This window comes from Pituophis catenifer, unplaced genomic scaffold (assembly GCF_029215685.1).
Source record: "Pituophis catenifer annectens isolate HBS135680 unplaced genomic scaffold, rPitCat1.0.hap2 SCAF_2, whole genome shotgun sequence".
In the NCBI taxonomy this organism is placed as follows: Eukaryota; Metazoa; Chordata; class Lepidosauria; order Squamata; family Colubridae; genus Pituophis; species Pituophis catenifer.
The window spans coordinates 279,214,438-279,238,479 of record NW_027256882.1 but is presented as its reverse complement, the minus strand read 5'-3'; the positions used below and the strand labels follow the sequence as shown (position 1 = coordinate 279,238,479).

At 39.5% G+C, this 24,042-nt stretch overlaps 1 protein-coding gene across 4 annotated transcripts in view; it reads left to right on the top strand.

The window, feature by feature from the left end:
- Positions 1-24,042, top strand: part of NEDD4L (NEDD4 like E3 ubiquitin protein ligase) — a 143,964-nt gene that overhangs the window by 46,701 nt on the left and 73,221 nt on the right. For all 4 annotated transcript variants that reach the window (XM_070938922.1, XM_070938921.1, XM_070938920.1 and 1 more), the window contains exons 2-4: positions 15,635-15,685; positions 22,726-22,787; positions 22,913-23,012. In XM_070938922.1, coding sequence (XP_070795023.1) covers positions 15,635-15,685; positions 22,726-22,787; positions 22,913-23,012 — 213 coding nt within the window. The remainder of the gene's footprint in view (positions 1-15,634; positions 15,686-22,725; positions 22,788-22,912; positions 23,013-24,042) is intronic.

Genomic DNA, 24,042 nt, shown 5'->3' with positions numbered 1-24,042 from the left:
TTCTTAGAAATTATACATACATACACACAAAGACCTCCTTGCATCATTCTCATCCGTGACAGGGGGCCTACACATATACCTTCTTTGTATGAGTCTTTTTTAAAAAAAATCCCACATTTTTAAATCCCACATTTAAAAGTGGTTTGTTATTCAAACCAGCCACTGGTTTGAAGGACAGAATGACAGAATAATAGAGTTGGAAGGAACTTTGGAGGTCTTTTAGTCCAATCTCCTGCTCAGGCAGAAAACCAGTGATGAAATGTAAAATTTGTTATTACCGGTTCTGTGGGCGTGGCTTGGGGGGTTAATGTGACTGGGTGGGCGTGGCCAACTTTTTTTTTTCACTTTTAAAAGCATTTTTTCTACAACCTTAAGAGGTTGCAGAAAAAATGCTTTTAAAAGCCTCTTACGATCCCAGCTCTGCCGCGCGATCATCAGAGGCTTTTTTTTTTTACTTTTAAAAGCATTTTTTCGGCCGAAGAGGTTGTAGAAAAAATGCTTTTAAAAGTTAAAAAAAAAAGCCTCTGATGATCGCGCGGCTCAGCTGGGCACGGGGGGGGGGGGAGCGCAGGGATTTTGCTACCGGTTCTCTGAACCACCCATCGCCATTGCTACCGGATCGGGTGATCCGGTCCGAACCAGGAGCATTTCACCCCTGCTGAAAACCCTATACCAGTGATGGTGAACCTTTTCAGCACTGGGTTCCCTGAAAGAGGAACGGGTGACGCAGCTCGTGCCAGGCGACATGGCTCCGCATGCCACTTTGGGCACGCATGCCATAGGTTTGCCATCATGGTCCTATACCATTTCAGAGAAATGGTTGTCCAATCTCTTCTTTAAAACCTCCAGCATTGGAGCTCCCACAACTTCTGTAGGCAAGTCATTCCATTGATTAACTGTTCTAACTGTCAATAAATTTCTCCTTTGTTCTAAGTTGCTTGTCTCTCTGATTAGTTTCCACCCCTTGCTTCTTGTCCTGCCTTCTGGTGCTTTGGAGAATAGCTTGACCTCCTCTTTTTCATGGCAGCTCCTTAAATATTGGAACACTGCTATTGTCTGTCCCCTAGTCCTTCTTTTCATTAAACTAGACATACCCAATTCCTGCAAACGTTCTTCGTTCATTTTAGCCTCCAGTCTGCTAATCATCTTTGGTACTTTTCTCTGTACTCTTTTTTTTTCCCCAGAGAAGAGAATTATCTTCAAAGTTGAACCGTGTGCTAAGTTAAAAAGTAGTGGAGTCAGCCAATATTTCATTGCCAGCGTAACTCTAAATGCATTTAAATGTAATTAAAAAATAGCTAATGTTTATTTATAGACAGATAAAGTTCAAAGCTTTTTTTATAACTTTAAAAGGCCTATGTGGCTTGGGCCTGGACATTTGTCCCAGCCCATATGATCTTTGAGGGAATAAATGCTGAGGGTTCCCCCACCATGGAAGGTGAAGTGGTGGGAAATCAGCTATGGCGGCTGCTCTTCATTCTTTGGAACACCTTGCTTGCTGAAAAGAATGCCCCTAATCATCTGCTTATCAGGAAGACTTTACAGTAATTTAAAATTTTAATTGCTTCTATTTATCTTTTTATGATCTGTAAATCGTCCAGAGTCACCTTACTGTGGAGATAGGCAGCATATAAATTTAATCAATCAATCAATCAATCAAACAAACAAATATAAATCAAATGTATCTTTTATTCCACAGACTATTTGACTAATTGATAGTCTTGGGTTACTTTATTTAGTTAAATAGGCTTTTGAGAATTTCACTGTGTGATAGAGTCTACTGTAGTTGAGTGGTCAATAAATGTAAATAAATAACTACCATATTTTTTGGAGTATAAGACGCACCTTTTTCCCCCAAAAAAGAGGGTAAAAATCTGGCTGCGTCTTATATTCCAAATGCAGCCCCGCCCAGCTTCTCAAACGGAGGTTTCAGAGGCTGAAAAAAGCATCAGAAATGAAGCTTCAGAAAAGAAGCCCCCAAACAGAGCTTTAGAGGGTTTTTTTTCTGAAGCTCTGTTTTGGAGGCTTTCAGATGCAGGAAAACGTTTTTTCTGAAACAGAGTTTCAGAAGTTTCAGAGGCAGAAAAAAAAGCATAAAAAAGCAAGGCACAGAGTTCACAACCAAGGAACCTGTTGCTAAAATTCACCTCTGGGAACATCTGATTTATTTTATTTTATTTTATTTTATTGAATTTCTATACCACCCTACTCCCGAAGGATTCAGGGCGGTGCACAGCCATGAAGTAAAACACATAAATATACAAAATTTAAAATCGAATAAAACGGATTAAATAAATTTGGCTGAATTAATACCCATAATTTAAAAATACCCATATTTTAAAATCCATTAAAATTTAGAATTTACACTTAAAAGGGAGAAGATTTAGGCGAGGCCAGCTTGATGAAATAAAAGCGTCTTCAACTCGCGGCGGAAGGTGCGCAGATCCGGAATCCTCCGTATCTCTGGGGGGAGCTCATTCCAGATCGTCGGTGCCCCCACAGAGAAGGCTCTCCCCCTAGGGGCCGACAGCCGACATTGTTTGGCCGACGGCACCTGGAGGAGCCCCTCTCTGTGGGAGCGTACTGGTCGGTGGGAGGCTGATGATGGTAGTAGGCGGTCCCGTAAGTAACCAGGTCCCAAGCCATGGAGCGCTTTAAAGGTGGTAACCAAAACCTTGAAGCGCACCCGGAAGACCACCGGGAGCCAGTGCAGCTCGCGCAGGAGAGGTGTTACATGGGAGCTCCATGTTGCTCCCATAACCACCCGCGCGGCCGCACTCTGCGCCAGTTGGAGCCTCCGGGTGCACCTCAAGGGGAGCCCCATGTAGAGAGCATTACAATAGTCCAGACGAGAGGTGACGAGGGCATGAGTGACTGTGCGTAACGAGTCCCGATCTAGAAAGGGATGCAACTGGCGAATCAGGCGAACCTGATGAAAAATCCTCCCGGTCACGGCCGTCAAGTGCTCTTCTAAAGACAGCCGTGAGTCCAGGAGGACGCCCAAGTTACGAGCCCTTTCCGTGGGGGCCAATGATTCGCCCCCAATAGCCAGGGTATTCCGGGAGGCCGATCCACCTGTCAATCAGCTTTTTTCTTATTTTCCTCCCCAAAAACTAAGGTGCGTTTTATACTCCGGTGCATCTTATACTCTGAACAATACGGTAATAAACTACCCTGAGCCTGTTAGGAGATGATCTACTGTATAATAATTGTATGAATACATAAATTGATAAAATAATACAGCTGAATTCCATTTTAGGACATACTTTTTCTTTCTGTAACAGCTGAGTGTTAAACATTATTATAGTATCTATTTCCTGCAATTATATAGGCAGAGTATGTTAGAAGCAAACAAATTTCTTAAACAGCAGGCAGTCACTAATTCCTTATTACAATCATTATTCTATACAATATTATTTAACACGCAGAACATAAAATATTGCTGACAACATTCTTCTCAGTAACATTTCCAGATAATAACATTTAGAAGTAAAGAACTATTCAGGTGCACTGATCAGTAGATTTTATCTGGATTTCCAAAAAGTGTTTTGATAAAGCCAGTGTAGAATTCTAACTGTTGAGAGTAAGAATTTTTAGTAGATTGATGGCTGGTTAAAGAATAGAAAGGAAATTGTGAATAAATTGGCAGTCAGATGTTGAAATGTGATTAATGGAGACCTCCTGGGATCTGAAAGTATTGCTTTTTAACATTCCTAAGTCTTCTAAAATTAGACTAGGGAGTGAAGTGCTCAAATTTGCAGATGATTCCAGACAAGAATTAAAACACAGAGGACAGAAAATAGCTATGAAGGAAGCTCTTCAAATTGAAGGGACTTTAACATAATAGAGATGATTCACAGTAAACACATGGCAAATAATGTACGTGGAAGGAAAAACTAATTACCATATAAAGAGTGATAAAATCCGAACTGAGGGTTCATCACAAAAAGTTACCTCGCAGTGTTGTTAGATAGTCCCAGGAGAAAAAAAATCAGCCCGGTTTATTTTTGTAACAATACAGTGTTTTTTTTTTAAAATAGCATTATTTACTTACTTATCACATTTATATGAGTGCCCATCTTTCAAAGATGACTCTTGGTGGTGCACCATAACACCCAACAATCAAATCATATTATAGAAAGACTTAAATTTGTTAAACATGTATAAGTACAATAACAATACTGCTAATATCATAATGTCTTGATGCATAATCAGTGATATAAAGGCTGTAGGAAGCTCTGATTTTGAAATCTGACTTCAAAAGTTCAAAGAAACCTTTGAAAGACCAATAGAGTAATGATAAACACATTATAGAGTTGAAAGGAATTAGATACAACTTTCATCATAAGGCTAGAATCCAGGGAAGCAGGATCTAATACACAGATGTTGTATCTCATTATACAAATTAAATTATTAATAATTAATAATGCTTGATGCCTCCAGGTTATTAAGAGCAATAAGAGGGCAGTTCTCTTAAAAAGAAGAGAAGACCTCCTTGAGGACTATTGATTTTGATATGGAACTTAAAGAGGGACTTTGCCGCAGGGGTGAAATCCAGCAGGTTCTGACAGATTCTGGAGAACCAGTAGCAGAAATTTTGAGCAGTTTGGAGAACCAGTAGCAGAAATGTTGAGTAGTTCGGAGAAACCAGCAAATACCACCTCTGGCTGGCCCCAGAGTGGGGTGGGAATGGAGATTTTGCAATATCCTTCCCCTGGAGTGGGGTGGGAATAGAGATTTTGTAGTATCTTTCCCCTGACGTGGGGTGGGAATGGAGATTTTGCAGTATCCTTCCACTGCCACACCCACCAAGCCACACCACGCCCACCAAGTCACACCCACAGAACCGGTAGTAAAAAAAAATTGGATTTCACCACTGCGTTGTCGTTATGTTGAAAGGGAGAATATGCTAGTTCAGTGAATTTTGAAGGAATATATGGTATGAAATTTAATAAGAACATCTCAGGTTGTAGTTTATTTTATTTTGTTTATCAAATTTCTAAACTGGCCATGTATGTAAGAACTTTCAGAACCAGTTCTATTCTTTTATTAATCATTTTCCAGTATTGTTGGGTTTTACAGCAGGGGTCCCCAACTCCTGGTCCGCGGACTGGCAAGACGCCGCAGCATGCCAGAAACCGGGCCACGCAAACAAACAAAGCCCCATCTGCGGGATGAGGGCAGCACATGAAACCGTGCCCGCCCCCCGGTCTGCGGAAAAAACTCTCTCCACAGAACCATTCCCTGGTGCCTAAAATGTTGGGGGCCACTGTTTTACTCAACTATAAAAAAAGACCCAATCTGTTTTTTACATTTCCAGCAGTTTTTAGAAAAACAAATTATAAATTTAATCATGGAGTAATGTACCAATGATAGAAAATCTTGTACCAATTCTTTCTACATGTAATGTTCAGAATACAGTACATTTAGTACTTTCCTTCCACTGAAATTCCCATTGTTTTCTCTCTATAACTAAGTTCCAGTTCTGCAGAGAAACCATGCATTATTTTTATATTGTAAACCTATTTCATGCACTGGGCTGTGAAACACTTCTTATGGTTTAATAAGTTCTCTCATTTTATTTTATTTTTTATTTTTGGCATGGAGTCTCACAGCTCATTAAACCAAAAACACAAACCCTATGGTTTGTGGATGATGGATGAACCATTAAAGGAAAATAGAAGGATAAGATGGAAAATAGAAAGCCAGTCTCCTCTAGTGGCTAAGGTTGTTGTTTGTTAATTGCGAAGTCGTGTCTGACCCATCGTGGCTAAGGTACCAGGCTAGAAAGTGGGAGACTCTGAGTCCCACTTTAGCTATGAAAGCCAGTTGGGTAATTTTGGGCCAGTTACTCTCTCTCAGCTTAACCTACCTCACAGGGTTGTTGTAGGAAGAATCGGAGAAGGAAGGTGTGTTGGATATATTTGTCGCCAAGAGTTATTTGTAAAAATAATAAAGGTGAGATACAAATAAATAAATATTAACAATTTGTATGGGAAGAATAATTGTAAGAAATAATTAGGAGAGGGTTGTTTCTGTGTACTTTCTATTCAAGTTTCAGATTATACTATTGCATGTAAAGGCAGTAGCAGACAAGTCTTCAGAATCTTCTCCAAAATTGCAATTTACCTTCAGAAAGCAATCCTTCAGCAAAGATGGTGTGGGGAAAATGGTTGGATCCTTCCCAACTGATGTCAAAAGTCCATAAGTTGCTTAATAAGTTATACATTAGGGTAACTGTTACATGAACTTATTTGAAAGGAGAGGCAATGCTTCAGGCAGTTAACAATCACCTACTATAGCTCTGGCAGTTGTTTGAGGTGAAAATACAATTTTCTGCTTTTGGTTGGAAGTAAACATACTGTTCACCCTTTTTCATTTAACACAAAGGTTTGTTGTAGACCAGGGGTGTCAAACTCAAGGCCTGCTGTCCGGATCCGGGTACTTAGATCTGGTCCGCAGGGCTGCCCTGGAAATGCAAGAAAGGACAAGAAAGGAGAAAGGGAAAGAAGAAAGAAAAAGAAAAAGATGGGAAGAGAACAAGGAAGGAAAAATAAGGAAAGAGGTGAAGGAAGAAGAAAGGAGAATGAAGAGGAAAGGAAAAAGAAGAGAAGAAAAGAAGGAAGGAAGGAAGGAAGGAAGGAAGGAAGGAAGGAAGGAAGGAAGGAAGGAAGGAAGGAAGGAAGGAAGGAAGGAAATTATAATAAGAGTGAGGGAGGGTCTGAGGGAAGTCCTGCCTTAGCACTTGGCCACCACAGGTGCCCCCGACACGAGTGATATCGAGCTGGCCACGCCTACCCCAACAATGCCTACCCCGGCCACGGCCACTCCGGCCCCCAAGGTCAAACACAACCCTGATGCGGCCCTCAAAGAAATTGAGTTTGACCAACCTGTTGTAGACAGTTGCCTAGAAAGTCATAAACATCCTTGGATGTTTTCTGCTGAGTCCACAAGATGTTACCTTTATTCACAGCGTTTGAATGAGACAGGCTTAAGATATCTGTAGTCTGTCTCTGTGGGTGTTAAGGTGGTGTTTTCTTCTTTATTCCAACAGTATCCAAGGGCAAACTCAAAAGTGAAGCAAATCTATTAAAGTCTGCTGGCCATTACCTCAGACAGAGTTTAGTCAGTTGACTGATGACAATGGAGAACAAAGGCAATAGAAGTAGGATATGAATTGGCACTGAGGACAGCAAAATACCCAGAGGTAGGATGAGAGGCCTATAAATTTTATAAATAAATTAAATAAATAAACATTTCAGATTGGTACAATATGCTACAATGATACAACTCAAGGAAGAGTGAAGACCTCTTCACTCAGCAATGGGGAAAAGCCTGTCAAGGATCAAAAGCAGGATATATTTTATTCCAGTTTTAAATATGTCTTGCTGTTTTCTGTGACTCCATTAGACTTAGTAACCCAAAGGTGGTTTTTTAAGAGGCAACTGGACTTCCTGGTTTTTCTTTGAAGACGTTTCGCTTCTCATCCAAGAAGCTTCTTCAACTCTGACCGAACGTTGGAGAGTACAAATGACCAACTAGCTGTCTGCAAGGAATATAAATCCTTCCATTCCCCACCATCCAGTCAGAGCTGAAGAAGCTTCTTGGATGACAAGTGAAATATCTTCAAAGAAAATCCAGTTGCCTCTTAAAAAATCACCTTTGGGACAACCATGACCTGGATGACTGAGAATCTCCTTAGACATTAGACTTAGTACATGACTTTATATGAATAAACTACAGAGAAGCAGTGGTGGGTTGACCCCGGTTCGCACCGGTTGTATAGAACCGGTAGTAAAACCAGCGGGAGACCCCGCCCACCAACCCCGACATCATCAAAATGCTTCTGCGCATGCGTAGAAGAGCGTGCATGTGCGCTCGCCCGCCCGCGCGGCCCTGCTGCGAACTGGTAGTAAAGGTAAGTAGAACCCATCCCTGCAGAGAAGCAACATGTATATTTTACATTGGACTTGAAGAGATCTCAGTCTCGTCTTCACATTAGATACAAACACACATCCAGACACTCCTGTGCACGTGTACTTGCATACAATGACTTAGGTGCTAACTTGAGGTGGAAAGAAGCATTGGCAGCATTTTAGCACCTTAAAAATAGCTACAAGAATGTCAGTTACTCAAGTCGTTATGATGACTTGATTTGTGCATTGATTTGTGATGTGTGATTTGTGCAGTACACAGACAAAGGTGACAAATATTTCTGATTAATGAGAAGAATCCCTTTAGTGCGACTTTACAAGCAGTTACGCTATATTTGGAGAAACAATATCACTATATGGTCTTTTTTTGCAGCGTATGAGCTATTTTTTCTTGAAAAGCAGCAAGGTTGTTTTTGCTGGTTAATACCTTCACGCTGGAGTACAATCTTGTGAACAGTTGCTCAGAGGAAAGTTTTAATCTATTATCTTCACCTCAATGTTAAATAATTATAATGGCTTAATATTTGCAATTAGGAAATTGTATCCCTCCCTGCCCTGTCGTATTTCATCTCATGCAACAGACATTGGTTCCTCTTTTTGATATTCATCACTATATTTCCTATCCTTATTGGGAATCACCCAACATGCATAATTAGGAAACGGTTCTGATAAGGATGAAATAACTCACGGGTTGCTTCCAGTGGTCAATATGATAAAAATGCTACACAAAATATTCATTATGTAAAATTGGAGAATTTTTCCTGTCCTCAACAAGGGATAAAAGTCAAGTAAAATCTCATATACAGGAACATAATATACACCTGTATATTACACACACACGAACACGAATGTAAAGGAAAGGAGACTGCATATATTCTGACAAATTTGGGAGGGGGGCGGTGTTCCCTTGTGTTATGTCATAGTGAATCTGCTCATTTCATTCTTGCTAACCCAGCAGCCAAAGAACATATTTGATGGTGGGAACTAAATCACTGACAAGGTGCTCTATAATAGACTGTCAAGGTACACGAGAAGCCAGGGCTGAGGTTCCAAGCAGGCTCTGCCCTGCGAATGTGGGAATGTCACAGTTGATTAACCATCTCATAGACCTCAATTGACCATCCCATGATCTGTACCCCACATTTAAATCAGGTCACTTTTTCTTGTTGTGTTAGTTGTGAAGTTGTGTCCGACCCATTGCAACCCCATGGACAACGTTCTTCCAGGTCTTCCTGTCCTCTATCATCCTCTGGAGTCCATTTAAGCTCACGCCTACTGCTTCAGTGACTCCATCCAGCCACTTCATTCTCTGTCGTCCCCTTCTTCTTTTGCCCTCAATCTTTCTCACTTTTTCTTACATAGCTAATAATGGGATTATGTCTCGTTTGACATAATAATTGAGTACATCAGAAGCCAAGGTCTAATTGTCAATTTGTGTGTATGCCAAAAGAGCTCTTGCTACAACCTACTAGGCCTATATATCCAATACAACAGTGACAGCTGCACAGGACCTTCTCCAACAGGAAAAAAAAAATGCTATAAACAGCATGCAAGAAAAAGGAAGCCATGAGAAACAACTGGACACATCTCATCCAGACAATCATATCCAAACAATCAGCCCTATTTTGGCACATCACATCAAACTTCCAAAGCAATGGTCCATCGATGGTGGACGGCCACATCCTCCCTGGAGGCTGGGAAGCACTCTTTGGGGAGCTATATATGGACACTGCTGTGGAATGTAAATGTCCTAGCCAAACTACAGAAGGTCTAATTTTAGTTTTTATTTAGGATGAAGAAGCAGAGTTTAATTTAGGCAGACTGTGATACATTTAGACCTAAAGAATGTATAATCATTTTCAAGTTGCGCATGATTCCTGATGACTTACGCAGATACATCCATGCAGTTTTCCTGGTGTGATATAGAAATGAATTGTCATTGCTTTATTCTGTTTTCCGCCCCTTTTCCTGGCTTCCTGCTCTTCTGTATATGGTATCTAACTTCCCAGATTATTTCCCCATCTAAACCTTAACCAAAGCTGGCCCTGTTTGGATTTCTAGGTCGCCCAGAATCTCTACAGTCCCCATGAATGTACCAAGTAGAATTCAGAAAACCTTATAGAAACAGAAATTAGCCTGGGGCAATACCTGAACCAACATAGTTCCTGGTTTCTATTTGCGTTCACTGTATTACATCAATTTTCAAAGCAGCATTTAAAACAATATAAGGGGGGGAAAAACATGGGACATTGCTCCATGCAGCTTATATGAAGTGAGGTGGACGAAAAGATAAAAAGGAGACAAAAAGGAGAAGAGGGAAATGGGAATATAAATGTAGAAGGACGGAAAAAGTAGCTCAAAATATTTTGCTAATTAAAGTGAATTAGAATTCCTTCCTTCCCTCCCTTCCTCCCTACTTTCCTTCCTTCCTTCCTTCTCCCTCTTCTTCGGGTATAAGAATTGAAAGGGTCATTGAGGTTATCGGAGTCAACCCGAGCTCAGTGCAAGAATCCAGTTTAAAATATCCACAACAGATTGAATGCTCATCCTCTCCCAGAGCAATTCCAACAAAGTGGAGTTTTCACCTAGCTTGGTAATTGATTCCAGTGTCAAATTGTTCTAATGGTTAGGAAGTTTTTGCTAACGTTCAGTCGGACTCATATATAGAATCCAATCAGGCATTTCTTGCTGCATATACTTATATGGGATAGGAGATAGTGTTAAGTGACAAATTCTTGAATCAAAGCCGCTAAGGAAGGAAAGTATATTCCAACCAGTTGGTATTCCATAATTCCAGTCCATATTAAGGTTGCTCTTGGTTATACAGGAAGCATAAAAATCAGAAACACACCACAGATGGAACGTAACATGAAGTTTGAAGGCAACACTTTTAGGCTGTCTCCTAGACCAGGGGTATCAAACTCGCGTCATCACGTGACATATTACGACTTTTCCCCTCCTTCGCTAAAAAGGGAGTAGGCATGGCCAGTACATGACACATCTGCCCCGCGGGCTGCGAGTTTGACACCCCTGTCATAGATCAATGGCTACAGGAGGTCATTATACTATTGCAAGCAGGCAAGTGAAGGAGCTTTAGGATTATGTTGAACCAGTCCACTGTAGCTGTTCAACAAATAATGCTTAAAATAAGTCTGGCTCATACTAAGTCTGACTTTAATTTCAACAGGGTATACGAAGATTAATCACTGTTTGCATTCTCAAATTATTCATAGCGGCAGGTTTGAATGTGTTCACAGTCGGGAAGCTTGAAGTTATGGACACCATGCTGAGAATGAAATACTGTAGCTGTTAGGGGTAGTTTACAACCTAATTCTTATTACAAGAAGATAGCAATTTAAATGGTTTCAAAATCTACTTTTATCAAGGGGTACATCCATGATGCAAATTAAAGGCAAAGCAGAGTGGCCTTGGGCCATTAACAAGGTTGATTCTGTTTTCATTAATTATGCAGATAACACCAGTGAGATGGTTCACAGCTTTGAGAAGTTCCTTTGTGTATGGTGAGGTTTCTCTCTGTATGATGGGTGTAGGCCTTTAAGAGGTCCTTCCATAATAGAAAATAACACAATTAGGAGAGATATGCATGGATATATAGAAGTGCACAGAATCCTTATTTCTTCAGGAGCAAAATAAAAATGGAAAGTCTTTTTTTTTTTTTTAAAGTGGGAAATCCTATTCCAAATAGTTCAAGAAGCCTTTTTCAGATTTTTCTAGTTTAAAAAATAGGCTAACGAATAAATACGTTGTTATTTTCAGTTCATATATAAGGTAAAACTGACATGCATTTTAAGATTATAATATTCTGACTGCTCCCATGAATAACACTAAGCCAGAATTATTTTTGTGTTTTCTTAAGCAAATCACAACATGTTTGTGTGGGATGCTAAACCCTAACGAGCGAGTTCACACCTCACATTAAATCCAAACCAAACAAATTAAGATTTAATGGAGTGTGAGAATTAGCCATTGTGTTAGCTTACACTACATGTTTCCAAATGCTTTGTATTAACTCTGTCCTATAGTATTTGGTAAACCTGAATTCCAGTTACATAGACATGTACAATTCTCTCCTTCAAAGTCTTAAATTTTCTGTAATGGGGGGAAAAAAAGACCTGTATTTAAAAATACTTGCCACGTTTAACAAAAATGTAAACATACGAACAAGCAAAACATCAGCTTTCTAAAGCGTGTGAGAATAAACATTTTTGTGACATGATGCTCTATCCGCCTTTGTTGATATTAATTGCATTATGGACATCTGTTTGCAAAGTGAAAAGCCTCTTGGGTTCTGAATTTGCACTTGCTGAGATTGCAAGTTTTCAGGTTTCCAGATGGGAATAGAGAGATTATTTATAATAGCTGTGCAGAGTTCTGTGCTACAGCATTTTTGTATTTCCTTCCTGTTTGCACATGCTGAAATATTCTCAGATATTAGAGATGGATTCTCTGTTCTTCTTTATCTTAAAATAAATGCTATCTACAGGCTTAGTTAAAATGCTTCCCAGTCGTTCTTGAGCAGGCAGAAAACATTCCCGAAATAGGGGTTTTTTTATGCTCACTAGTGACTTTCTTGTCTTATGAGTATAGCCCCCATGCTGGCGTGCTATTGGGCGATGGCGGTATGAATTTGGAGATGCAAGATCATTGGTAAAACAATGAGCCTTGGTAGTACAGGGGTTTAAGGCACCCTGTTATTAAGCTGGTTATTAAGACCAGCTGCCTGCAATTACTGCAGGGTTCGAATCTCGCCAAGGCTCAAGGTTGACTCAGCCTTCCATCCTTTCTAAGGTAGGTGAAATGAGGACCCAGTTGTGGGGGCAATAAGCTGACTTTGTATAAATATACAAAAGGATGAAGGCTATTGCTGAGCACATTGTAAGCCGCCCTGAGTCTTCGGAGAAGGGCGGCATATAAATCAAAATTAAAAAAAAAAAATTAAAAGCCTCCTGCTTTCTGTTAACAGCATGAAAAGCCATTTACCGATCACAAGATTGTTGTAACTAGGGCATACATTTGGGGGGGGGGGAATGGCTAGACTTCCAGGTAATTTATTTGCAGAACCTGATATCTCTCCAAACCTGACAGCTGATCCATAGGGAGAAGAATTTTCTTAGTAGAGTGGAGAGCTTCTCTCATTTTACCTGGCAGCTCCAGTGATCAGCTTCTGGATGCATCCCCCCACCCCCGGTTAATCCCACTTCAACAATAGCTGATTCACAGATAGAAAGGTGGCATTTTTAATTGACAGGCCAAAGAATGCCCCTCTCACTAGATTTTATAAGGCAAAGGGAAAGAGCCAGAGAGACGTGGTCCTTCAAGGATCCAGGATCCGTGTTATGAATTGCATCCAGAAGTCCTTTGAGAGCTAGTCAGTGCAACTCCCCTAATAAAGGTGTAACATGGGTGAATAGGAAGCACTCATAACTGCCCCAAAAGGTAAAGGTAAAGGTTCCCTTCGCACATATGTGCTAGTCGTTCCCGACTCTAGGGGGCAGTGCTCATCTCCGTTTCAAAGCCGAAGAGCCAGTGCTGTCCGAAGACGTCTCTGTGGTCATGTGGCCGGCATGACTAAACACCAAAGGCGCACAGAACGCTATTACCTTCCCACCAAAGGTGGTCCCTATTTTTCTATTTGCATATTTTATGTGCTTTCAAACTGCTAGGTTGGCAGAAGCTGGGACAAGTAACGGGAGCTCACCCCGTTACGCGGCACTAAGGATTCGAACCGCTGAACTTCCAACCTTTCGATCGACAAGCTCAGTGTCTTAGCCACTGAGCCACCGTGTCCCTTCTAACTGCCCATACCACTACGTTTTAAACGATTTGCAATTTTCAGATGTTCTTCGAGGGTAAACCATGTAGAGTGCATTACAATAGTCCAGAATGTACAGACCATGGGATGAAGGCATGAGGGACCATGTGTAGTGCTCTTTGGCCCAGGAAAGGGCACAATTCATGGACAATGTAAAGTGTCCATAGCCCTCCTGAACACAGCTGCCCCCTGCTCCTTAGGAGTCAACGAGCCATGAGTCCAGACCTACACCTAATTTGCTCACCAGTTGTTTCTGTGGGAATGCAATGCCAATCAGAATCAAAGATGGAAAATCTCTAGATCCAGGAAGCTTTAAAAACTAAAGTTACTCAATCTTGCCAGAAGCTGTTCTTCCTCACCAAAGACCTACAGCCTCCAGATACCAGGACAGAGTAGCTGAGGTATGGGTTGTAGCTGATGTATCATTAGCTGCAACCCATACTAATGAATGACCTTATTCAGTGGCTTCATGTAGATCGGGGATGTCAAACTCGTGGCATAATGTGACGTATCGTTATTTTTTTCCCCTTCACTAACGGGCATGGGTGTGGCCAGTGCATGACGCATCCAGCAAACGGGCCGCGGGGTTGACAGCCCTGATGTAGATTTTAAATGGGAACAGGAAAAGTGCCAAGCCATCCTATCATAAGTGGCTGAGATTTATCCTAAAAGAAGCAGACTGTACCTCCAGACCTAACCCCTAAAGTTGGTTCAGAAGCCGGCCTGCCACAAGGATGGCGGGAAAAATTTGAGGAGACATTTTATCCATATTTAGATGCATGTGGAGAAAGGCCATAATGTTATTTCAAGCCTCTTCCAGTCCCTATCCAATCAGCATTAGCATTGGACTGACTGACAGTTGGTTTAATTTCAGTAGTGTTTATAGACTAGAGTCTTCTCCCTATCTGAGCAATACAGTCCATTAGCAATACATTAGCAATTGGTTTTGTCACTCCTAAAATGTCTGTTTTCTTTGGGGGTTGCCTCAAACTGTCCACTGGGAGGCATTACCAATCCAGAATTTACTGTCAAGCACATATAGTCTGTAGCTAAATAGCAGAGCATTTTTCCTATGCAGAAGTCAATTCTTGTCATCTCTAGAAAATTCTTGTTGGGGAGATCTTCACAGGAAGGAAATATTAAGTTACTGGGACCCAAACTTTGATGCGGTGTCCTAGTTTTCAGGTATACTGTAAACACATTAATTTCTCTTTGTATCGTCTCTTCCTCCTCCTTCTCCTCCTCCTCCTCCTCCTTTCCATATCACTTAGATATCTCTATTGCAATGAACAGGGAAGATGATATAAAGGAAGTGAAAGGGTCTATGTAATTCTTAAATGAGACATTAATCTTTTCAGACAGAATAACTTGCTTTTCCCAGCATGAGATTCCTAATATTCATTGGGAACCCCCTGGAGTGTGCATTGCACATATGTATAATAAACATTACTGTCTTTCTGTTCTCTTTATCAAATGTTATCATTCAAGAATAGAACGCTTGTTTTGAAATGAATCAAGCAAGATAAAATGATCAGGTGACTTCATTTACCTTCAAGATTCAGTTCTGCGGCGGGGGGGGGGGGGGTGTATGACTACCGGTAGCTTGAAATTGACAGGTGGAATAAAATATTTCCCTCTACTATTAGCTTTAGGGTCTGTCTCTGTATATATTTAATCAGGTCGCTCAAGGACAAAAACATTATATGAAACACAGGTAACTGAAATTCTCTGACAAAGCCAAGACTTCGAAGTGCACAATAATTAAAGTATAATTTAAGATGGCTTTAAAAACTGACTTGATATTAATGTCAGTGACTATACTGATTTAATAATAAATCATTCTAAATCTTTTCTATTTTGTTAACAGACCAGAGACGATTTTCTGGGTCAAGTGGATGTGCCACTTAATCATCTTCCGGTAAGAACTTTTTACTGGTTTGGCCTCGCTATTTTGTAGAAGGTAAATCAAGAGTGATCTAAGTCAAAAGTAGGCAGAATTTGTAAGATCTTTACTGTTATTCATTAGAAATCCACAAAGTTCACCTTGTCGAGCAGGGTTTCTCAACCATGACACCTTTAAGATGTGTGGACTTCATCTCCCAGAATTCCCCAGCAAGCATGCATGCTAGCTGGGAGATTCTGGAAGTGAAATCCATGCATTTTAAATGTGATGGTCATAAATGTGAGTTACTTTTTCAGCACTGTCGTAACTTTGAATGGTGCAGTCATTAAGTGAGGACTGCCTGTAGACATCTACATCTGACATTTTATCTAGCATTCATATGTGTTTGGATTCAATGCAGCACCATGATTTATTCTAAAAAGTAGTGGAATTGAAGAATTTGAAAATATGAAGTGTCTGTAGATGTTCCATAACTACTGTTATTGTTTAATCGAATGGGAATATCATGTTTCCATCCCAATTATGATTTATGATGAACCGTTAAAATGACAAAATCCATTGTCTAAATTTGTTGGAGAGAGACTGGCTGAGCCGGGAGAGGAGTCAAGCGGGAATTAGTCTGGAATCTCTATATAGGCACAAAAGGGCAAGGTCCGAACCCACCCCTCACTCCGAATGCTGTTGAACCTTATTTAGTCTGGCTCAAATTCAAACTGCCAGTCTGAGAATATTCCTGTGTTACAGGCACGAGCAATAAAATAGCTAATTGAACTCTTCACATGTGGATCTGACTGTTCATGCCTGCCAAAACTGCAGTACTTTAATGTTTTCATAGGTATATAGCAGATTTTTATTTAAACTTGAATAAGTTATAGGCTAATTTTATAGACTCATTTAACAGTTATAAACAGAACTTAAACTGAGCAAAAATGCGAATTTTGCTATAAATGTAGGCAGTCTCTTCATCATTTTCCTTTTTCATATGCTTTGGGGTTTTACTCATCTTACCAGGAAGAAAAAGGAAGTGTGAACATTTTGTAATAACATTGGTTAAGAAGCAAACCCAGTAATTTAAATAAAAACTAGCATGTTTTTACGGCCTATTTTTCCAGTGTCAAATGGTTATGGTTGCATATGAATTCTAGCACATTCTTTTTTTCAATTTGCCTGTGGAATAAAATCTTTTTTTTTTCTTTTTACCATTGGCTTGCAGTGGTTCAGAACTAAAAAGACTATGTTGATAAAACCCTTGCCTTGTTTTCTTGTATTGTTATTTTTGTTTTTTAGTTAAGATGGTTATGTTGTGTTATGTTTTTAATTGTTTTAATTGTATAGCCTGCTGTTGTAAGTTGGCCAAAGTGTTTGGAGTGGAGTTGTGTCTCAATACCATGTATTGCAGAGCTCAATACATAGTATTGAAACATAAAAGGTAAAGGTTCCCCACGCACATATGTGATAGTTGTTCCTGACTCTAGGGGGCGGTGCTCATCTCCGTTTCAAAGCCGAAGAGCCAGCGTTACCCAAAGACGACTCCATGATCATGTGGCCAGCATGACTAAACGCCAAATGCACACAGAACGCTGTTACCTTCCCACCAAAGTGGTCCCTATTTTTCTACTTGCATTTTTTACGTGCTTTCAAACTGCTAGGTTGGCAGAAGCTGAGACAAGTAATGGGAGCTCACCCCATTACGCAGCACTAGGGATTCGAACCACTGAACTGCCGAACTTTTGATCGACAAGCTCAGTGCCTTAGCCACTGAACCACCACGTCCCTTATTTGAAACATTAAAAAAAAAATACTATATCCCAGATCCTTGGGAAGGACTCCCTAGGAGATAACAATTCCATATCCAGTGGAATTGAAATCTGGCTGACTGTACAATGAACCATAATCATACTAAATAATTTAACAAATAATCTTTTAAGAAAGAGATTTAGGATATTTCAGTTAAAACAACTGAAAAGAAAAAAGTCAATCTTTTCCCCCTTTTTTCCTCCCATGATGAGTTACTTACTGGTTTGTGTTAAGATGAAGAGGGAAATTTTTGTGGCATTGATGAAATAGTCACATTATTCATATGCTGTTCTTTCTGCTCCACTATCAGGCATTTCTCATTAACAGAATAACCAGCACTAAATACAACTTTTGACATAGTTAGATTTGGTAACTCAGTGCAAAACAATTCCTTTACATTGTTCAGATTTTTTAAGAAAAAAAAGTTGAACACTGAAGACAGCTGCGTGCACATATCTCTTATGTGCTTTGTAGAGACAGATAGATGATAATAGTAATTTCCTCTTATTCCAGTTTGTGGTATTCAATGCCAAATTGTTAAATTTGCATCCAATTCAAATGTGCATTCATTCATTTATATAATACTAATCAGCGATGATGTTAAATAATGCATTTCTAAAAATGGAATTTGTTCCACTGAAAATAAACTATGGAGAATTATTTTGGACGTTTCCCACCTCATGCTGGCAGTTAGAGATCTTGGCTAGCAAATTCCAGCAGGCTACTAAGAAGACAAATTGTTGCATACAATGAAAATCCAGAGTACTTTTTTTCCACCAGTATCAAATTTATTGATTGCATCTTAACGGTGGATTTGATTTAAACCAAGTCTATTTAAATCACAATTTAAACCATGATTTAAATCACTAGTAAAAAAGCTTGATTTACATCAACTCGATTTAAATCATAATTTTTAAAGAGCAATTGCTATCTCTGTCCCGCAGCGCCTCCTCCTCTGACCCACTCCTGACTCACCAACAGTCCCAATATTGCAGAATATACAGCCTCATGCGACATAACTAAGCTCTGTTTCATGCTGAATAAATTAAATTATTAATGGATCTTAAATAGAAAACTATCTTTAGATAGATTTTTACTCCAAAAGTATTTTATTAAAATAAATTTAATAAAAAGCAAAAAAATCCGATTTAAATTTTAAAAAATCTGATTTAAATTTTAAAAAAATCTGATTTTTTTTTATTTTTTAAAATAGATCATCGATTTTTTATCCAACCTGCATCTTAATCTAAATATCATGTATTTAATGCTCAGAAAAGGGCTTGTGTAAATTTTTTATAGAATCATGGTAGAAGGTTAGATTGGCCCCTTCTGGTCCATCTCTTGTTGTTAATTGCGAAGTCGTGTCCGACCCATCACAACCCTATGGACAACGTTCCTCCAGGCCTTCCTGTCTTCTACCATCCTCTGGAGTCCATTTAAGCTCACACCTACTGCTTTAGTGACTCCATCCAGCCACCTCATTCTCTGTCCCTTCTTCTTTTGCCCTCAATTGTTCCCAGTGAGTCCTTCCTTCTCATTAGGTGGCCAAGTATTTGAGTTTCCTCTAGGACTGACCGGTTTGATTGCCTTGCAGTCCAAGGGACTCGCAGGAGTCTTCTCCAGCACTATAGTTCAAAGGCCTCAATTCTTTGGTGCTCAGCCTTTCTTATAGTCTAACTTTCACAGCCATACATTGCAACTGAGAAAACCATAGCCTTGACTATACACACTTTTGTTGGCAGGGTGATGTCTCTGCTTTTTAGTATGCTGTCTAGATTTGCCATAGCTTTCTTCCCCAGGATCAAGCGTCTTTTAATTTCTTGGCTGCAGTCTCCATCTGCGGTAATCTTGGAGCCCAGGAAAATAAAATATGTCACTACCTCCATTTCTTCCCCATCTGTTTGCTAGGAATTGAGAGGGCCGGATGCCATGATCTTAGTTTTCATAATGTTGAGTTTCAAGCCAACTTTTACACTCTCCTCCTTCACCTGCATCGAGAGGCTCTTTAGTTTCTCTTCATTTTCTGCCATTAGAGTGGTATCATCTGCATATCTGAGGTTGTTGATAGGTCCATCTCTACCTAGTCCCTAAAATGCCTCCTTTCCCATCTTTCTGATGTGGGGGAAAAACCAGGAACCTATGAGGAGTGGGTGGTCAAGGAAGAGGCTTGATAGTGGATTTCAAGGACTATATAACCCTGCAGTCTAAATAACAGATTAGATGGAGACTTTTCATTATTTGCCAGGCAGCTGTTCTTTAGGAATTAATTTACTGCTTTCAGCTTTTTCAGCTGTTTTTCCCCCCAGTATATTTGTGTTAGCCTTGGGTATTATAGTTCTCTAAGAGGCTGAAAGTTGGGGTGGTCCAGTAAAGAAGTAAATATCTAATTTCCAGAAGGGTGTAGAATAAATTATGGAGGTATCCAATAACAGATGCTTCTCTGTTACGGACATGTTGGTTGATACGTTTTGGCTACTCTTAGTTGAGTTTTTTTCTTTACTAGAGAACGATATTTTTGCTGGTTATATAACATATGCATATAACATACAAATCCAGTTCTGAAAGTTATTTTTCCTCATAAATGAAACTGAATCATGTCCTATAGGGAAGGAGTCGGTGCCAAAGTATTTTAATAAAGAAACCTTTGGATATTAAATTTTGGGTATTAAACAGACAACTAAAATATTGGATCAGGAAAGAGTTGAAGTTTTTGCTGAGACTTGCAGTTGGTAATGAGTGGAAAAGGAGAACAATTCTAGACTGTTTTAGGAGTTTCATTGGTGTCCTGAGTCGTATAAATTCATCTTTGTCTGGGAATTTAGTATGTCTTTGCTGCAGCTGTTCTAGTCGATTTTCTTAAGTACTGCAGATTTTAAAGACATGTCCATGCAGTTTCATTTTAGAGTTAAGTGTCTGTATTAAAAATTTAGCACATTTCCCAGGATCTTTCCAATTTCTTTAATTAGCATGCACCTCTTTATTCCTATCAGTATTGTTAACGGTACAGAGTGCATTGCAATTTTAATCTCATTTATTGTTCTTCCATTGGCCTGTGAGAGAGGGCTTGTACAGTAATTGCACTGGTACATAAAAGATGGAACCATCTGAGGGTGTTTTTATTTTATACTTTGAGGTTTATTTTTTACGTGCTACATCTCTTCCCTTTTTTACATTTTCCTTAATATTCTTCCAGTCACATTTTCTGAGTTTTAAAATCATTATCGCAGCAGGGCCTGTCACCAGTATGATGATTAACAATAATGATAAGTCATCCAGTCCTTCTGAAAGTGCTTTTTATATATTGTCATTTGCTACAGCATGTTAAGGCCATTTGCTGTCCAAGTGTTACTGATGGGAGAGTGAAGCTAAGTGTTGTTTCTGTTCTTTTGCAACCGAGACTGTATTATTTGAAGAGGGACTGCCATTCTCGACAAACTGTGTCACCAGAATTAAAGGATGCGCAGTATTTTCCTCCTTGCCCTCCAAAATGAGGACTAGAATCCAGAGTAAAACTTGAATTGGATTTGCATTTGTTTATATGTGAAACGAATGAAAATTAAAGACCGGTAATACAATTTCTGCCCAATCATCTGTTTAAACATTTCCTTCTGTCATTTTAAACATTACAATTTGGTAATAATGCTGGGGAAATGCTCTGATTGTTCTATTATTTTTAGGGATCGATATAGCTTGGGGTTTGCTGTTTAATTACTGCTCTATCTTCAAATCAACCTTCCGTCATCTAAAGCTCTAAGGGAATTATAGTTAATGTAGATATCATATAACCATATCAGGAAGAAACCATAGCTGGATAGAAAATCAACGTACTGTAAAGGTATCTTTAAGTAACAAGTTCTTTATTCAAATAGAAAGAGCCCTGTTGTTATTTATATTTATTTAAATTTGACACCTGTTCAAATACTGATAATGAACGTAGGTGTGGAATTGTAAACTGTTTTGCAAACTTAAGCCTGAAATATTTCTTAATGCCCTTTTCTTTAACCCCTTTAGAAACAGCGTTGTAACCTGTACTAGCTGACCCTTGAGTAACTTCTTCTAATGCATCTGTTTCATCCTGAAACGGATTTCTTTAGTATTAAAACCGGAATTACTGTTCTCCATTTCATTCTCTTTTTCCACATGAAAGCCCACATCTTTTTCCCATAGACATAACAGGTCTTTTATGTGAATTGTTTGAGAAGACTCTTTGTAATCAATCCTCAGATCTCTGCTTTAAACTGTTAGTGAATTGCTTGAACATGTTGAGTTATTGAAGAAACATGCAAAATCTTTCCATTCTAAAGATTACATCTTTGAGTCGTAACATTATCACAGCTCGTTCACAAATAATAAATGTCTGAAGATTATTAAAAGCAAGATTTATGAGAAAAATCTGTTATGGGAGAGTCGGGTGGATAGTGGGAAAGAATGTAAGATGTGGACCTATACTTGATATTTAAAAAAAACCCGGTTCATCTGTTCAGCAATATTAGAAACAGTTTTCCACATTTTCAGACAATGTCCTTTTCCAAACCTATGTGAACAAATCAAGGATTGAACTTTAAGGCCGCTGAGCAATGGCCATTCAAGGTCCAGAACTGGAGCTTCCACCTCAAGTTCTGTATATTTTTTCAGTTACATTTTGACCTTGTTTTGTGAAGAGTGTATTTTCACTTGATAAACTGTAACATGTAAAGTTAGCCATTCTGGTTTGTTAATCCTTCATTATTAGTATATTATTTAGAGCAGGGTTGGGCAACTGTGGCCCTTTTACAATCTGTGGACTTCAACTTCCAGAATTCCTGAGACAGCCAAGCTGGCTAGGAATTCTGGGAGTTGAAGTCCACAGGTTATAAAAGGGCCACAGTTGCCCACCCCTGATTTAGAGTTAACTGACTTATAGTTTGCTAGACAATGCACAGTCAAATGTGTTTTTTGATCCCAATTAATAGTTAAAGAGAAAGTCTGAGTGAATGCCTGCACATGTAATTTTATAGCAATTGTTACTCAACAATGTATGTCTTTATCTCCCTAGCCCTCAGGTTTTTTACCCAAAATTGTGATAGTTGGTTCTGAGCAATTAATGGCGTTGAGGGTGACACCTAGTGGAAATGCTCAGTTATGGAACTGCTGTCCATGCCAAAACAGCACTTCTGATTAATTATCATTTAAGATTCTCGTAGGCTTTATTATCACCAGGATATTTAGGTGTCTGCCCTTTCAGCATTAATTATTTGCTATTCTTATTACACCAATAGACTGAAGACCCAACTATGGAAAGACCTTATACGTTTAAAGATTTCCTTCTTAGGCCAAGAAGGTGAGATCATTTTTATATACCCTATATATGTTTGTTCCCTTTGTTTAAAGTGCTTATTTAACTCCAACGAGTATAGTATTCTAAATCACAACTATATTTACAATGGCTTTTTCTTCCTTCTATAGTCACAAATCTCGAGTAAAAGGATTTTTGAGGCTGAAGATGGCTTACATGCCAAAAAACGGTGGTCAAGAGGATGACACTGATCAGAGAGAAGATTCAGAGGTAAGCCCTTTGAAACAGATATATGTGGGGGCTTTTTCCCAATTTGACTGGATTATTGCTGGCTGAGGAATTCTGGATGTTGAAGTCCATACATTTTAAAGTTGCTAGAGTTGAGAAACATTGGTCTAGAGCAGCGGCGTCCAACCTTTAGGGCGCTAGGGACCGGTTCCATGAAGGAGGGTTTTTCTATGGATGGGGGTGGGTTAATACATTAACAGAGTTGGAAGGGACCTTGTAGGTCTTCTAGTTCAAATCCCCGTCCAAGCAGGAGATCTTACACAATTTTTTACAAATGGCAGTCCAGTCTTTTATTGAAAGCTTCCAGTGATGAAGCTCCCACAACACTGAAGGCAACCTGTTCCATTGGTTGATTGTTCTCCCTGTCAGAAAATTTCTCCTTATTTCTAGGTTGAATCTTTCCTTGATCAGTTTCCATCCATTATTCCTTGTCTGGACTTCAGGTGCCTTGGAAAATAGCTTGACCCCTTGAGAGCCCCTCAAATATTGGAACACTGCTATCATGTCTCCCTCGTCCTTCTCTTCACTAGACTAGCCATGCCCAGTTCATCATATGTTTTTGCCTCCAGTCTCCTAATCAACTGGGGTGCAGTTTTGTGAACTGCCTGGATCCCATGGGGCTTTGCTTGTTTACGTGGCCCAGTTCTAGAGGGCTCCAGACGAGTGCCAGTCCATGGACCAGGGTTGAAAACGCCTGGTCTAGAGGATTAGCCTACTACTTTTCAGGTCTCCTAGTTAGGTCACGGTGAGGAATTACATTGCCAAAACTGAAGAGGCCTCCAATATCTTACTACAATATGTGGACTGCTGTGACTTCAGAAAGTGGTAAAGCAATACCATTATAGATACAGCCCCCTCATTACATCACAGTTTAGACTGAATCAGCCTTGAAAATAGAATAAGTTTACTTTTATCATTGACAGGATGAATAATTCAGATCGGAACAATTTTGGCCTTTATTTACAATTCTTTAGCACGAAGCATCATTTTTCAAACCTAGTTGAATGAATTA